The 18,847-nt window shown below is 40.8% G+C and overlaps 1 protein-coding gene across 1 annotated transcript in view; it reads right to left on the reverse strand.

The window, feature by feature from the left end:
* Nucleotides 1-18,847, reverse strand: part of IPMK (inositol polyphosphate multikinase) — an 85,619-nt gene that overhangs the window by 53,070 nt on the left and 13,702 nt on the right. Inside the window, exon 2 of the mRNA XM_069101814.1 lies at nt 4,805-4,890. Coding sequence (XP_068957915.1) covers nt 4,805-4,890 — 86 coding nt within the window. The remainder of the gene's footprint in view (nt 1-4,804; nt 4,891-18,847) is intronic.

Genomic DNA, 18,847 nt, shown 5'->3' on the forward strand with positions numbered 1-18,847 from the left:
CAGAGAGATGGTAAATAACAGTGATAGGAAATGAAGTAGAGAACTCTAAAATCAGCTTTCTTCACCTTCGTCCCATTTAACTTTGAGGATAAATCTACAAGTGAGAAGTGCTTTGCAAACTGCTGATAAGAACTTCATAAGCAGAGATAAAATAATCTCCTGTGCCTCTTCCTTATGGTGTTTTACGTGAATAATTTTCTAGCAGAAAACTGCTTGCACTAATATTACTGACTGACCAAAGATGATTTCTCAATAAGTTAAGATTCCCCAAAAGAGGTTCTGTGTAAAGCAACTGAGTATGTATACTGAAGTGTTTCCCCCTGATTTATGTTACCTTTTCAGAGCTGAATTGAAAAAATAAAAAGTCTATATATGTCAAGGCAGGAGCAAGACCTGGCCTGCCTGCTTCCAGCCAATCACATGAACTAAGTGTATGGGAAAGCCCCTCATTGCATCTGGTCAGTCAAGTATAAAGTGCACTGAAGGACTCTGGGAGTGACCTGCCCTGAGTCACGTCTTCTTTTTTTAAGATGCAGAAGCAATTAAAATTCTACCCCTTGACAGACAAGCAAAGGAGGCCACGTTTCCCCTATTCTGGTCCCATGGCAACCCCAACATGGCAACTAGAGACGAGGGACTGCATGAAGTCATCTTAAACTTGGGCCACTGGCTGCCCTCTCCACTTTATGTTTCTTTCCTGAGACAGAAAAGTGACCCTAAGCTTAGCATGTTCAGTTTTGGAGGGAACCCTGTGAATTTGAGATCTTGTTGGAGATCCTGGGTCCCTTCGAGCTGACTGGTGGCAAGTTCTGGTCTTCCAGAAAAAGCCTCGTACCCAGAAGACATGGGCAACCCCTGACCTGGCTCACCGGAATATGGCTACCTTGAGAGGAAGAGTGTGGGGGGGTAGGTGGAGGGCAGGTTGAAACATTAAAAACTGCTTTGTTTTCCAATGTTTAAATCTCAGCTTCCCAGCAGAGTCTAACTGCAGCCATTACTGCCATTGGGGTAAGCTTCCTAATGTCAGAGTACACTTTTGTGGATCTTTATGCCCAGAAATTCCTCTATGTAGAATAAATATACATGTTCGGCCTGATTTACATACACTGCACTCTGAGTACCTTCCTCTTCACTGCTCTGGGGAGAGCCTGGACAGGAGCTAAAGTCTAAGCTTTACAGAATTCTTCCCCAGACCTCAGGGTTGAAGGTGTAATGAGCAAAAGAAAAAGAAGGAGGCCATTTCCTTTGGGCAGTTAATCTCTTGAGGGCTGGACCTGACCTGGACTGCATGTATGGTTCTGAAACATACAGACAGACCCCTTATTGAAGAAGTATGATAAAGATAACTTTGCTCCAGAATTATGATTGTATCAGGAGCGAGGACTCTCAATCCAGACACTTTCTGACAGCCCTTTAATAACTTGCCTGAGAGCAGCTGAGGCTCACTGACCCACCGTGGCCTCAGAGCCACCAAGTGTCAGAGGCAGGACTCGAACCCAAGGTTTCCTGACTCCAAGGCCAGCCATCTATACTCTTCTTCATCCATAAAAGGTAGAGCAGGAAGGCTCTTATGAGATCACTCATGCAAAGTGCCTTCAGCTTGTAAATACCAATATAAATGACAGTTATTGCTGGAGAGGGAGGATGCTCCAGGGAAAACACCTAAATGTGGTCTGCCCTTCAGTCACTACCTCCCAACACTGTAATTAGCCTCATAGAACACAGAAAGAAAGGGTCTCCTCCTTACACACTAGTGTCCAAATCCCTTCATTTTGAACATGAGGCCACTGGGCACCAGAGGTCAGGAGTTTTGAGAAGGATGGTGTAATAGATGGAGACTAGACCAGAAAGACCTGGGGCTCATGTATGCCTCTGAGCCTTACTAGCTGTGTGATCAGAGGCAAACACCCTCTCTGTTCTCAGTTCCCTCACTTACTTGCTTCCTAGAAGGCTAGATTACTCAGTTAGATTACTTCATTAACGGGAACTCCCAAAGTGGAGGGAGATCCCCTCTACTGATACAACCTTAAGAATTCTCTCAGAATAAAAAACATATCACTTCAGAGGGTACAAGGCCCCAATAAGATAACGGAGGTAAAGTACTGGGGGCTTTTCTAAGTGATAGCAGAATTTATTACAATGATTATTAAATAACCTCCCCAAGATCAGTCAGACACACTTCAGTTAAATCAATAAATCAAGAAGGATTTACAAAATGTCTACCATGAGCCAGGCACCGTTGGACACTTAGGATCCAAAACCAAAATGAAACCTTCCCTACCTTCAATGAGCTTACATTCATTCTATTGTGGGACCACATATACACAACAAAGACACAAAATCATAAAATGTCATTCTAGCAGCTGAGGATGAGGTGGGGAGGCAGCAAGGCCTCCTGCAGGAAATGGTGCCTGAGTTAAGCTTTCAAGAAAATGCCAGATCCTAGGAGTCAGAAGTGAGCACAGAACACATTTCTGGCCCAGGAGACAGACAAGGGGTGCAAAGGCACATAGAAGGGGAGTGAAATATGTAACAAAGAGCAAGATCGGAGAGCTGAGTGAAGGGACACCATGTATAATGAGCCTGAAAAGTCAGCTGGAACTTGGTTGTGAAGGGCTTTAAATACCAAATGAGTTTTTTTAAGTCTCCTAAATTTGTGGAAGCAAATCCCATAACAACTGAGATCCCCAAAAAGCAGTAGTCACTCCTAGTTCCTCTGTGAAACACCCACTTCATTTCTTATTAAGGACAAATGGGCGTCACTGTCTTAAGTGTATAAACAAATGAACAATTCTAGGACACGGAAATACATCAACACTCAGGGCACTGCCACCGACCTGGTCGTTCATGCACTCAAACACACCCTAAAGAAGACTAAAGGCATCAAAACAGAAAACTAAGTGGGACAAGCCAAGTGCACCCTGGATCACTAAATAATCAAAGGCAGGCATGATATACTGCTCCAAATTTCCGGTTCCTAAGCTTGACAAACTCTTTTGTCACAGTTAATTATTGAACAAGTTAGCAAGGGGCAAGATTAATTCAATATCAGTCATAATAAAAACAAAAAGTTTTCTGCCTTCATTACAGTTCTGACCCTAGTGAATAAATAATAATTGAATGGAATTTCTGAGCTATGCCCTTCCGTTTGCCTGAAAGAATAGAGGCTCAGTAACCCTTATGAAGGAACTGAAGGCATAAGGTATTTTTGTACCTAACAAGGGATTATATTTGAAACCCCTTCTCCTGAGAAACTGTACATTGTGAAATCCCTCTTTTTTCTTTCCAGCTCCCAGACATTAATCTGTGTCATTTATATTGTAAATTTATGTAGAGATGTGCAAATATACATATGGATATATGGCCAAGGACAATGTATTACTATTCTAATGCCACAAAGGTGAACTTTCAAACATGGAAAATACAAACGACAATGATTCCTACCAACGTGGAAATAACGACAATGCCGATGATAGCTATTTATACAGCACACACTATGTGCCAAGCACTGTGCTCAACTCTTTCCGAATGGTACCTCATTTGATCCACACAACAACCCCAGGGAGGTAAGTACTCTATTGTCCCCATTTTACAGTTGAGGAAACTGAGGCAAACTGAAGTTACGTGACTTGCCAAGGGTCAAGTTAAATGACTTTGCTAGTAAGTGTCTAAGGCTACATTCCAATGTTCTTTCCACCTTAATTGCTTGAAAGAGTTCAAAGGACATGATGAATCACATGTAGTCTGAGAACCAATTTAGCTATGTTTGAAGAAATATGTCACCAACACGTGACCACCAGATGAGGGGAGTTTGGGATTCTGTTTTCTTATTTAACTAAAGCAACTCACAAAGACCGAGAGAACAGTCACACCAACTAAAAAACACCTGGCTCAGAGAATGAGAAAAAAGGAGCTTCTGAGATCATGAATTCAATACCTGCCCACTCCCCTCCCCTCTCCCAGTTTGAGGGGAAAAAGAAGCAGAGCCCTAGATCTCAGACTAGAAATAAAATCTCCTCCTTCACTCTCTGGAGCTTGTTGTCTGTCCCTTGGAGTAGAAGCTTCTCAAGAATAGGAACTGTTTTACTCCTTGTCCTTGTATGCCCAGCACGGGCACAGCAGGCACTTAACTGATACTGACTGGCTGGCTGATTTCACACTACCTCCATTCACTTCCATTCCCAAGCTGGCATTTGTCCACAATCCTTAGACGAATCAACGAAACCACGTGCAATGGCAGAGCTTGACTGGGAACCTGTTTCCTCACCCAGTGCTCCAGCAGTAGTCTTCCATCTCACAAGCATTACTATATTTAACTACAAAACTACATAAAGCTAAGCTAAAAATAGGTCACTCAAAAAGTCAACTGAACTCTTCCACAGCCCTGAAAGAAAGTGGCCCAGGAGAGCTAACAGCATGAATTTCCAGGTGTCATTCCAGTCCCTGGCGTCCTCGCATCACTGCCATTCAACACTACTTCCCATCTTGCTGCTGGAAAGAAGCACGTCAAGATGACAGGGGTCAAAAAGCTCCATGACTTCCCAAATGAAGGAAGTGAGGCTCCACGAGTTCCAATCCCATTGGTCGGCAGACAAAACTCCCCTGCCTTGTCTTGGATGTTAGCTGCCAGAGGCACAATCCTGACCCAGCAGGACTACTTTTCAAATCCTACTTGATACATGGCCCAAATAACTGGAGTCCTCTAGTAACAAAAGAATTTGAACCATCCCACGAACAGACTAAGAGAGGGCAGCTGGAAAGACTTTCTCCCAACTACGAACTCACCCCATTCAAGGACTCTTACCGTACTGTAGAATTCCAGCTCCCTCGGGCCTCGAGGTGGAGGCTGCAGCTGCTTCAAGACGGTGCCATCCGGATGCTGCAGGATACCTGGAGAGAAAAGACAAGGCTGTCAACAGTTTAATATAGTCAGATTTTGCTTTCATGCAGAGATCTGCTCCTGAGAAAAAGTCAAGGTAACATTTTTATAAATCTCATCTTTTTCCCTACTAATATATATTTGTTTTTTGTTTTTCTGGGAGGGGAATGTTGAGAACCATGGGTTCATCATAGTATGGCACCCAGAGTAACTCCCTCCACCCAAGCACATCAGCAAATGGTCTGTAACTGAAGAGACAAAGAAGGTGCCTGAGGCACTGCACCCTTAGAGGAGGACTGTGGTGTCAAAACAGCTGTCTGTGGCAGGATTTAAATGCAGATATTCCTAATTCCAGGTCCAGTATTTTATCCACCAACACCAGAATTAATGCCTTACCTTTTTGCATGCTAACCCTCAAATCCTAAAATTTACCCTTAAGTAACAGTGATTTGTAAACAAATAGATTAGGGGAGCTAAAATGTTTTCAAAAATCAATGAAGGATCTTCCCCTCATAAAGGTTTAAGATTTGCAAAGTCCTCTTACACACATCCCATTTCAATTTCATAAGAATTCTCTTTGGGTGAATCGGTATCATTCCCATTTTACAGATGAAGCAAAACAAGAGTAAACAAACCTACGTGACTTGCTCAAGGTGAGGCAGCAAGTAAGGGCTAAGAATCCTAACATTCCTCCCCCATTAGTTCTAGTGTCATTATTATTATAATTAATAGTAATTTAAGGATTACAAAATACATGTTCTCTCCTCTGATGCTTACAGCAACCCTGTGAGGTAGATACTATGATTCCCCATTTTGCAGACGAGGAGACAGAGGCAAACAGAAAGGTTAAGTGACTTGCACAGGATCACAAAGGGAATGATTCAGAAGCAGAATTTGAACTCAAAGTCCAATACTCTATCTCAAAATGCCTCTTGGTTTCCTCAGAAAAGTCAGAGAGTAGATAAAGAAAGTGTGAAGAAAAGAGGCTGTGGAGGAAAAATCTATTGGGCAAGACACTGGAGGGGAATGGGAAGAGGAAGATCAAAGACAGGAAGAAAACAAATATCTCCTTCCTCCTCTATCCTCAGTCAAAAAATCAAGTCAGCTCAGCAGAGCAGAGGGGAAGCATGAAGGCAGAAAGTCTGAACATACCATACACTGACAGGACCGACACTGGACCTGTTGTTTCTTTCACCTAAATGTTTTTCTTTGTTACCAGAGAGTACAAAGGCAGGATGAGAGGAAAGCCATGGATATATCCAGAAATGACTGCTGCTATCAAACTAAAAGATATCAACAAGTGTATGGGGCATTCACAGAGGACTAGCGCCTCTGGTGTGAGGGCCTGACAAGCCCAAGCTAGGCTGCTTTCCATCTTTAGTGTCTACTTGTCACCCAAATCTCGCCTGAGACTCCAAGAAGATGAAGCATGTGCAGTGGCCACACCCTAGCAAACCATCCTGGCTGATGGGCTAAACCAGGTTGAGGATAATTGACAGACTTCAAACTTGTAGGTGAGTTAGAGGGATGTCTCCTCCAATCACATGAAGATTTCCCCCAGCTGAATGGGTGGCTGAGAATAATTTGTTCCAACGACCATGACTTCAAGCTTGGTCAGACTCCAAGGTCATCCACTGCATCCTGGGTCATCCCCCAACGTTTTGGCTTTTGTCTTACCACTGGGCTTGGCTAGGAGGGAGAGTGAGGTTGACTACTTTGTGCAACTCTGCCTCTCATATCCAATTCACTAGCAGGTTAAGACATCATCCCATGATGACATTGTCCTCTTCCAAAATGAAAAACACCATGAAGAAATGGCATCAGCAACAGAAACAGGAGGTCCAGTATACTGCAGACAGGAGTAGGGCAGGAGTATTCAGATGACTGAGGAGCAAATCCGTCCACTAGGATTTACCAAGCACTTGCAAGGTCTAAAGAGGGCTTTGGAATAGATTCCTCTCTCAATGATAATTGAATTATCATCCAATGAGTCAGCACTGGGCTGTGTGATAAGGATACAAAAGTAAGTGAGACTGTCCCTGCCCTGGGGGGGGGGTTACACCCTGGTGGTGTGACTTCCTTAAGCATCATTCACCAACTATGAAGGTCTCAAAGATTTGGTATAGAAGGATCAGACTTGGTAGATGTTTTCTCCAGCGTTAATAATGTTGAAGGCCTCATCCCTTTGGCATCTTTACCTCCTTCAGATACTTGTGAATTGATCCCTTCACAATTACGCCTCCTCTTCCATCACTGGACTCCACTATGGTGGTATTCTGGCCTCCTTGTTCACTATAGCGCCACTTCTGCATCCAGAACTCAAAGTTAAGAGACCAAATATGGGGCTCTCCAGGCCTTGATGATGAAAACAGTTGCAAAAATCTTGAAGCCTTCGTCCTTCCATTTCACTTTTAGATGGCTCAGGATGCTGCTAAGTTGATCACTTGCCAAACTTTCTTTAAGCAGGTTTTCTTTCAATGATTCTGATTTCTGAAGCCATCCTGCTTATAATCATCCATCAATCCTTCCTCATAACATTTTACCAAGAAGTTTATATTGAACACTGATGTGGCCTCTGGCACCATCTCCATCACCTGTTTGCTGGCCTAGGAGCTTTCAAAATCCTTGTAATGACGACTGATTCATATCAGTTAAACTTCCTTAAATTTTAATTGCATTGATTTCATGTCTGCCATCAATTACCTATTTTTCATGATCAGCCACTTCTTTAAACAGTTCAGGAATGAGCTGCTCCAATTGCTCACCATACTTTTTCTCATTATTTGTCCTTCTGGCTTTTAACTACTTCTTATCTTTGCTTTAATACAGCAGTGGGAATGTGAACAGGTGACAGATTCAGAGATGGTGTTTGGGGATATCATTGTTCTTCCTCACCAGGCCCTCAGCCTAGGGGACGACTGATGTTTTCACTGAAAGTACAGAAGCTTCTGCATAGTCTACAAGTCTTTGGCCTCTCTCATTCCTTCTTGCCAAATGTTTTCCACCTCATTCCCATCTTTGCATTAGTCAAAGAGAATCCAAGTGCTTGTTGATTAATTTGGAGGGTCTTACTAAATTCTTTATACAATTCTTCTATCCTTTATCCAGTGTAACTGATGCAGGTAGAATACAGGGACCAGGGAGACAATCATTCCAAAACTTGGTTTTACACATTTTTCAGCATCCTTAGCTCTTCTGGGCAACAGGAAAGAGATAATAGGGATCAGATGAGGTGTGTCTGAGGAACTAATCTGAAACAGGATGAATGTGTGATGCTACAGGAAATCCATATTCACCAAAACATTCATAGCAGTATTTTTTCCCTTTGGTTTGTTGTTTGTCATTTTTTTTTGGAAAAAGACCAGTGATGTCATGGGTGATGACTTACACATGAACATAAGGCAGGACTGCACAAAGTCATCAGCCTCGCTCTCCCAGAGTCATCAAAGTCCAGTGGCAAGGCAAATCCCAAGACAACCACTGATGGCCAAGGATGAAGTGAATGATCTTCACGTCTTCGATGTGTGACCAAGTTCTAAGTGTTCCAAAGAGCCTTCTTCAGTCACCTTCATGGTCATTGGGATAAACTGTTGTCATCCACCAAGTCAGCTGGTGGAAGTCTTCACGTGACTGGGGTAGACATCCCCCTAATTCACCAATAGATCTGAAGTCCATCAATTGCCCTCAGCCTGGGTTAGCCCATCTGCCAACATGGTTTACCAGGATGTGGCCTCTACACGTTACAGCTTCTTGGAGCCACAAGTGAAAGGTGTACACCAATGGCTGATAAGCAGCCCTCAGAAGGGCTTGGCAGGCCCTCACGTCCGAGGTGCTAGTCCTCCCTGAACACAACATACACAACCCCCCTTTTTTGTAGCAAAGAACTGGATACAAAGTAGATGCCACCAGGATAACTGCTAAATAACTGTGGGACATAAATGTGATGGAATTATCACTCTGCTGTAATAAACAGTAAAGATGATGAAGCATGGGAAAACTTACATGAATTGATGAAGAGGAGAGTCAGTAAAGCCAACAAGAAAATATAAACAATGATTACATGAATGTAAACGGAAAATCAATCATCATAAAAGTGAATGTTGCAAAATTGCAAAGTACAAGCATCTCTTTGGGGATAAGAGAAGATAAACCCAAGTCCATACTTGGGTCCACAGGTGTGGAACACTGCTGTTATTTTCAGACCTTTTTCATGTAGTATTGGCTTTACTAATTTCTTTCTCTTTTTTTCTTTAAAAAACATTATTTGTTGCCAGAGAGGATGTGGAAAAATTAGGACATTAACATACTGTTAGTGGAGTTATTAACTTGTCCAACCATTCCGTAGAATAATTTGGAACTATACCCAAAGGGCTATCAAACTGAGCATTCCCTTTGATTCAGAAATACCACTACTAGGCCTGTTTCCCAAAGAGATCAAAGGAAAAGGAAAAGAATCTATATAAACGAAAGTATTTACAGTAGCTTTTTTTGTAGTGTCAAAGAATGAGAAATGGAGGAGTTGCCCATCAACTGGAGAATGGCTGAACAAGTTGTAGTATATGACTCTGATAGAATACTACTATGCTATAAGCAATGATGCATGGGGTGGTTTTAGAAAAATCTTCGAAGACATACCAACCGATACAAAGTAAAGTAACCAGAACCAGAGGGACACTATATGTAGCAACAGCAATAATGTTTTTTAAAAAGATCAACTGTGAAAGACTTAGCTACTCTGTTCAAGGCAATGATCTAAGACAATTCCAAAGGACATTTGATGAAAAATGCTATACACCTCCAAAGAGCAGAGGAACTCTTGAGTGTGGACTGGAGTATACTTTTTTCACTTTATTTTTCTTGCAATGTAGCTAATATGGAAATGTTTTGCTTGAATTCACATGTGAAACAGGTATCATTTGTTATGTGGGGTGGCTCTCTGAGAGGAAAGAAAGGGAGAGACCAGAAGAAATGTTGTCCATGTTAAAACAAGCGATATCAATGAAATGTATTTTTTTAAGTTGCTGTGGAGAGTTCTAGGAATCACCACAAGGAAGCTACATTATTAACAGCCTAATTCATGAAGTTATTCCCATTTCAACCAACAAAAAGATTAAAATAAAAAGAAAATCTAGTCATTAATGCCCTTAACCAGTCAAGGCAAGAAATTAGTTCAAATCTTATACCCAAAATGAAGCAAGCACACTTTCATTATTAAGATATAATATGCAGGGGCGGCCAGGTAGCACAGCGAGTAAGAGCACCGGCTCCAGTGTCGGGATGACCTGGGATCGCATCCAGGCTCAGATACTCAGCACCACACCCAGAAATAACTGGCTGTGTAACCTTGAGCAAGTTACTTAACCCCAATTGCTCTAAAAAAAAAAAGATATAATATGCAATTCTCTAACAGATCACATCTTTATAGTAACATAATTAACTTAAAAGTGTGCAGACAAGATCCCACTGTGTTTTCTGTATAAGGAAAAAGTTTAATTTTTTTTTAAGGCAGCACTATAGTGGAGAATCTCTGTCAGAAGTCTTCTTTGGCTGGGGTGCAGAGTTCATACTGATGCTAGCTTGCATTCACTGCACGGTAAGATGTGCAAAGCACTTCACATATATCACCTCAATTTGTCCCCCAACCATTCTGGGAGGCAGACAGTACTGTTATATTCATTTTACAGATAAGGACGCTGAGGCAGAGAGAAATCAAGTGACTGGTACAAAGTGACAGCTAGTGAGCCTCTGTAGGTCAGTGTGGAACTCAGGTGCTCCTGAATGCAGGGCCACCCAGCTCCCTGGAGGCATGAGAAGGAGCCTGAAGATCCTGGCTGGAGAGAGAATGGAGGAATCTGTGTCTGATCCTGGAGACACTGGCACTTTAGGCTTTTCAGAACACCAATTTGGCAGGGACTGGAAGTAAAGGATTTTGTTTTGCTTGACTGCATATTTGCTAAAAAAGATTTTGTTTTTATTTTTTTTGGAGGGGGCAAGGCAAGGCAATTGGGGTTAAGTGACTTGCCCAAGTTCACACAGCTTGTAAGTATCAAGTGTCTGAGGCTGGATTTGAACACAGGTCCTCTGGGCTCCAGGGCCAGTGCTCCATTCACTGTGCCACCTAGCTGCCTGTTTTATTTTTTCATCAGTGGGAGAGGTAGGAAAAACCAAAAATAAATTCCTGTCGGTTTGGGAAAAAAAAAAATGAATTGGAAAGAGGCTTTTAAGGCTTGTCAAGAATTTTGCATATATTTGAGCCTCATAACCCTGGGAGAGACTGCTGATACTGTGATCTTCAACTTAGTGATAAGGAAATCGGGGATCACAGAGATTATGTGACTTTCCATGGGAAATAAAGGCAGGGATTTGGTTCTGTACATCCCTGGCTCTAAATCTGGTGTTCCATCCATTATGCCAAGTTGCTTCTCAGAGAAATGCAAATTAAAACAGCCTAAAGAACCCCAACCTACAAATGCGTTCTATTAAATATTTAAATAACATCCATACTAAAATAAACTACTCTTGAAAATAGAGAAGGCATTCCAAAGTCCCTTCATCAGACAAATAGAGATCTGATACACAAAGAAAGAGATAAGAAGAGATGTACAGATGAATGAACTAATGAATACTGATGCAAAAAAAATTTTTAAATAGAATCCTCAGTCCAGAATTTGATTTAAGGAGACAACAGCAATATAGCCAGAAAATAATTTACTATGACCAAGCTGGCTTCCAACCAGGAATACAAGGATACTTCAACATTAGGGAAACAATTAGCAGGCGCGGCTAGGTGGCACAGTGAATACAGCACCAGCCTTGGAGTCAGGAGGACCTGAGTTAAAATCTGGCCTCAGACACTTAGCACACACACACTAAAACTAGCCGTGTGATCTTGGGCAAGTCACTTAACCCCAACTGCCCTCCAAAAAGAAAAAAAAGGAAAACAATTAGCATAATTAATCATAACAGCAAGAAAAACAAAAACTAGAAAGCTATTTCAAAAGATACAGAAAGAACTTGTGACAAAATCTAAGTAGGACGATCACAGCCATAGGTTAAAGCTTCCTTTACTCACTGCCTGGGTGCTCTGTACCTTGGCTGTTTCTATCTGGCCACTGGCCCCAGATGACTGCACAACCCTCCCTCACTCAAATCCAATTCACTTGCAAGTCATGGCATCACCTTCTTGATGCCAATGGCAATGGTCCTCTTCAAGAAAAAAGGACAAACAACCCAGGGCACTAAGAACTGAAGGACTTGCCCTGAATCACAGTCATTCGGGTGCCACTGGCAGGGCTTGAACCCAAGTCACACTGGCTTCAAAGTCAGTTCTCTGCACACTATACCAAACTGCCCCTCATTTAACCCCTAAAAGCAGAGGCATGGAAGAGCCCTTCTCCAGTGTGACCAAAAGCATCCATGTAAAAACAAAAGCTCTTATTTTTTTCCACATAGAAAAGTTTACAATAGAAGTTTTCCTAGTACAAATAAGGGTGAAGCAATGATTCCCCATTTCTCAGTTTTTTGGTATCGTTCTAGAAATGCGAGCTGTGGCAATAAAACAAGCAAAAAACTCAAAGATATAAAAATTGACAAAACTATCCACATTTGCAGCGGACATAAAAGTCCCAAAAAAAATCAGCAAAAAAAACTCAAATGATTAATAACATCAGGATACAAAATTAGTCCACAAATCATCAGCATTTCTTTTAACAAAAACAGGAAGAAAAATTCAATTCAAAATAACTACAAAATGAATTTAAAAAGTGGGACTCAGACTACCAAGACACATACAAGAATTATATAAATACAACTACAAAATACTCTTGGCAGAAATAAAGGGAGATTAAAATAGAGAGTTAGTCACTACTAAGAGTTAGGCCACAATTAGAAGAATAAGAAAATTCATTTGGAAGATCCAATGGCCTTAAAGTCTCAAGGGATGCAATAAAAAAAGTATATTTGAATGAAGGGGACATAGCATTATCAGATTTAAAACTAGACTACAAAGCAGTACCCGCCAAAACTATTTGGTACTGGTTTGAAAAAAAAAACAAAAACAGAAAAGTAGGTCACTGGAACAGATGAGAAAAGCAAGAAACAGGAAAAAAAAAAAAGTGAGAATAGCAAGGCAGTCCAGTGTGGAGATGTGTTGGCTTGAATCTGCATATCTGTTATCAAGATTTTTTTATTCTTTTTCCAAAGGGGGAGAGAGGTAGGAAGGAAAAGAAGGCTAAAGATAGGGTTCCTGGGAAAAGAAGGAGGAAAAAGCAAATTTAAAAAGAGAAAAGAAAAGGTCATTGGAGTTGTTTTTTTTTAATTTCACAGAAAATGGAGCAGCCAGTTGGCACAGAGAATAGAGAACCAGCGGTGGAGTCAGGAGGACCTGAGTTCAAATCCAGCCTCAGACGCTTAATACTTGCTAGCTGCTTGACCTTGGGCAAGTTACTTAACCCCAGATGCCCTGCCCTCCCCCCTCCAAAAAAAAGTTAAAAAAAAAAGCTCATTTTGTTTAGTGTTAAAGTTCAGAATAAAAAAACATTTACATGGATATATATGTACATGTGTCTATTTAACATATGCATATTATATATTATAGGTATGTATGTATAGATATAATGTGTATGCAAAACATCAAGCTTGACCTCAAAGAAGAGTTATAACAAGGTCTCCCCATCTTCTTTGCAGAGTTGAGGAACTATAGGTAGGGGACACTGAATATCATTATATATTTTTACATACAACCAATTTGGTTAATTTCACTCAACTCTTTTTTCCCTCTCTTCTTTTATTCTTTCTTGTAAGGAGAGACTCTCTGGAAGAGGAAGGGATAAAAATGAAAATGTGGGTGACAGAAAAATGAAAAAATGTTAATAAAAATTTATTTAAAAAACAACAACAGTCCAGGGTATGATAAACCCAAGAACATAAGTTACTGCACAAAGGACTCCCTTTTCATGAGAATCGCTGGCCAAATTATAAAGTGGTTTGGCAGAAATGTGGTTTAGCACACAAACCTTGGGCCTCATAATACATGTTGGGCCTTCCCAACAGTCACACAATGAAAATAGAAAAGGTCAAACCATAAAAAAATTGTAAGAATCGAGCCAAGGTACCTTGCACAACTACCACACATGGCTAAGGGAGAAAGTTTTAAGCAAACAAAGGCACATTTGAAAGATAAAAAAGACAATTTTTACCACTATAAGGGGTCAAACAATGTTAATGGTTTTCCTAAAGAGATTGATAATATACAAATGATCACATGAAAGCACTCCCAATAACTGCCAGCAAGAGAAATGCAAATTCAAACATATGAGATTTCAAGTCATACCAAACAAACTGGAAAAACAATGTTGAAGATACAGGAAAACAAGCACATTGCTACACTACAGAGCCGTGAAATGGTCCAAACATCCTGGACATAAGTTACCAATTACACAAGTAAACTGCCTAAGATTGTCCACATTCTGTGACCCAACAATCCTCTTATTGGACATAGACCTTAAAGAAGGCAAAGATGGCAACAAAGGTTCAAATTTACTAATATATTTATGGCAGTTCTTTGTGGTAGCAAATAATTAGGCTGAAAATGAGTGCCTCTCAAATGGGGGAAAAGTATGGTTAAATAGACCTAAAAGGCAGTGATGGAGAGAGAAAGAGGGGCAACCTCCGAGTCAAGAAGACTCAGCTTGGGCCCCAGCTCCAAATGACATTTACCTGCAATGTGACATGAAATGAGTAAATTGGAACCTAAACCCCAGCTCCTTCCTCTATGAAGATAAATGATACCTACAGTAGCCATCTCACAAGGGGGCTGTGAGAAATAAATGAGAACACACATAAAGAACCATTCCTGTTATTGCTGGTGCCATTATCCCTCAGTGAGGGGTTTCCAGAGACCGACTGTCCCCATTTTGGGGGCCAGGACATTTCTCTGCTGTCCAGGACGGTGCAGATGACCACATCTGTTGCTGACAACAGTGCTCATCAAGCCTGCAGGCACCAAGGCCTCGCTTCTGCTCCCAGAAAAGGGGACTGGCCAGTTTCTCTTTTGTAGAGACATTAGAACCCTTCTTCACACCTCTGACACTTTCTTCCCTCCTCATGTAAAAAGGGCCAGCAGCTCACTGAAATTCTGGGCGTTCCAAAAAGTATAAGCAGGATATATAGCTGAATAAAATAGTGAATGAACTAAACTATCAGCAAGGTGGCTGATAAGAGCAAGGTGAGACTGCAAGAATACATGAAACGTAAAAATTAGCACCTTTCAGTCTGTATCAACAATAAAACTGAAGGGATTATTTATTAGTGAGGAGGACAAGAGGGGAGGTTATAAAGGTAATAATACACTCACAGGGCATAAGGGAAAGTGGGAGATGCCAAGAGTGGTTACAGAGGGACACTCGAAAGCCAATGAATTCAGCTGTCAGTTATTATTAGGTATGTCAATGGCATCAGATTTATGAGGATTCTTCCGTGGCCATGGGTTCTCAGTGCCACTACAATCACTGAGACATTCTTTCTAACCAGAGATTTCCTCTTATATAAACTCCAATTTTGCTTTAACCATTTCCTACTGTGTGGCACTGTATTGGATAATGTACATTTGGCAATGTACAGAGAAAATAATGGAAAGAAATATTCTTAGATTTTGTTAATTCTAACTAATTCCAAGGATTCTGAGTATAATATAATAAGCAGTAACTATAGTAATGTCATAAAAATATGGCATACTTAATGCTGAGTAACTAAAAAAAATAGTGAAGATTCCAGAAATCAGCTAATTCAACAGGGGAGCAGGACAAAGAATTGTAAATAGAGGGATCGGATTTGGTCAAAGTGTGTATCATTTGTATTTGCTTATTTTTGTCACAAAGGAAGGTTTCAGTCTAGGGAGGTACAGGGATCTGAAAGGACTGTGATAGGAAGACCCAAAAAAAACACTTAGAAGGCCTCTTTTTAATATTCTTGAGAATAGAAACAGGATAGTTATCACCAGGAATCTAGTTCCATTAAAATGTTTGATATCTCTAGCCAATTATTCCGGAAATGGGAACAGCAAGTGACACTGGAAGCTATTTTCAGAGGGTCAGGGGGGCACTGAATGGAAGATCACACATCTGAAGCAGGCCTATTTCCAAGACTTACTTTCCCCACCTACTGATTGTTTTTAATAATCCTATCCTAATTCCTACATTACTAAATTGGAACATAAATACAAATTTATTGATGAACAGTTTATCAATCACTTTTTAAAAAAATTATTTTCACCCTCCTTCAAAGCTATGAAAAAAAATGCCACACCATCAAGTATTACCTCAAAAACATGGAAATCAAAATCTATGACTAATATTTAAATTACTTCAATAAATTACTAAAATAACACTATCAACAGTTTACTGAATGATCAGTCTCAGCTACAAAATCTACTAAAATAAACTCAGTTGCTACAACAAAGGATGGAATGAGGCCCTTTAAAACCAGGAGTGGCTCAGGACTGTATACCATAATTATTGTACTTTGAATCCCAACAGTTTAATCATCAACAATTATCTGATAAAAAAGTTTAACATTATCTAAGTATGCTTTTATTGGAAATACACAAATCTACATCTATAGCTAAAAAATGCAATTACTAAATAGTTTTAGTACCTACTAGGCTCAAAGCTCAGCACACTTCAATGCAATATGACATATGAGGCAACTTTTATAATCTACTGGCCAACAAACAGTTCTTGTCTATGGGTTGTAATGGAAATGCAAATTTTAAAGATCTTCCCTGCCCCTAGGCCAATGTGCACCTGAAGCCTGGGGTGGGAGGCTCGTTTTTCAGTAGATGCTTCTTGATTGGCCAGTGAGTCAATAAGGTTGTTACATTCTCTGAGACAGGAGAAGGCTATATAAGCCCTGATGTGTAGCTTTGTTTTGGGACTCACTTTGAGAAGTGTTCTGTGATTTGATCTGAATTCTGGGAAGCCGTTGTTGAGAGTCCCCCGGCTTTGAAAAACCCAGAATGTGGAAACCCAGATGTTGACTGGGTATGGATGTAATGGTTGGACAGTTTGGAAATCTGTCTATTTGATGTTTCTGTCTTGATAATTATGCCTGTATACTTTGAGGTTCAGGGTGCTGACCTTTCCTCCTGAACAAGGTAAACGATATATGTCTGACTGATTAAAGTAAGCTTGTTAACCCATTCTGAGTTGCTTTCCTTTAACAAAGCAGATCCAAGAACCTGTGTGAGCAGGCACCCTGGGGACACTGGGGTGCTTGCTGCTACAGGGTCCTCCTCACAAAACATTACCAGGAACAGCTGAGCCTGCAGGGGTGGGGACCTTGTGGCCTCCTAAATCCTTGGGTGCAGCCTTTTGACTGAGTCCAAGTTTTACAGAACCTTTTATTTTGGGGATCTGTTCTATGAAGTTTGGATTCCTGCACTTAAGGACCTAGAGGGCCACAGATTCCCCACCCTTGCCTAGGGAAACTCAAAACTTGGCACCTTGGAGGAACTCTAATTCCAGATTGCCTGAACAAAAAAAGCAATGTTATTAATGTCTAATGCTCAACCACAAAACAGGTAAGCAGGTGAAGATAGTGAATAATGATAAATAACAAATTTAACACCTTTATTAAGGTGTTATCAAACAAACCAGAAAAAATAAAGAATAAAAAGCACGAGATTTATGATCTATTTTCTCTCTGGGAGAAATCAATATTGAGCATCTGTCAGCACAAAGGGAAAAGGGTGGGAGGTAGGGGAAAGGGGCCTAAGAGTTTTTGCAATTAGCTCCATTCTGGAAGCAGATACAGTCATTACTGGCTGCTCTGGATAAGATCAACTTATATCCAAGTTGCTTTTTTTATTTATTTATTTATTTTGGTAAGCAATCAGGGTTAAGTAACTTGCTCAAGGTTACATGGCCAGTTATTATTATTTTTGTGTGGGTGCCGAGTATCGGAGGCCGGAATCGATCCCAGGTCTCCCAACACTGCGCCACCTGGCCACCCTAAGTTGCTTTTTTTAAAGTAAAATCCAACCTAGGTAACATTTATTAAACGCACTCCGCGCATGCACACAGGGCACGTTGTTGGGGGGGCAGTCCCAGGGAAGAATACAGAATTGCCTGGCTTTCTGGACTACCTGTAGACATTACCATACAGGCTGATACTCTGAGATCCTTGTCCCAGAGACCAAGCAAGCATCCTACTGAAGCCCTATCAATCTTGAAGATTCTGCTCTAAATGAAATATGGGCTACACCCAGACAAAAGGGAGATGCAGCCAAGGAGTGTGGTGACCTCCTCAGAACTGGAGCTGGTTTCACCATGCATCTAAGGACAGAGGGATTCAGTCACCTGGCCATCTCCTATTGCAGTGCTGACAATAAGGAATTACAAAGAGCTGCCATGAAAGTAACTGCAGTTTATTTACCTCTATCTTTTGTAGAAGAATTAGGTATGAAGAATGTGATTAAGGTCCACCAAACTAAATCAATATTCAATTCGATTTACATTTGTCGTGCGTTTACTTTACACAGGCACTGTGCAAAGTGTGGAAGCATATTGAGCCCTCCTCCCCAATTAATTTCCTCCTTTACACGACATATTACAAAATAATATTAAAACACTTTAGTCTCAAGTCCCATGTCAAGTCTAAAATAATGAAATTGTTTTGCATAATTCTTATTGAAGCCTTAACCAGTTTCTAAAGGGAGGGTCTGATAAGTCCTTCTCTCCAGGAACTGATTAATGATCAGATTGAGCAGGATAAATTCTATTTCATTCTGTCTATAAAAGTTTATCTCCTGAGTTCACCTTTGACCAAATCGAAAGGGAACTCTCTAAACTCTAAGACTTAAGGGAAGTGGTTAGAGAGGGTTGGATGGTTTGGGGAAAATGACTGTCCAGAGCACTGCCTACATTTTCAGTGACCATGGCTCTGTTTGGTGAATCAAACTGTTTGTTGAAC

Source organism: Petaurus breviceps, unplaced genomic scaffold, assembly GCF_028583685.1.
Source record: "Petaurus breviceps papuanus isolate PSGF00001 unplaced genomic scaffold, PetGlider_PUasm1.0 490, whole genome shotgun sequence".
Taxonomy (NCBI): domain Eukaryota; kingdom Metazoa; phylum Chordata; class Mammalia; order Diprotodontia; family Petauridae; genus Petaurus; species Petaurus breviceps.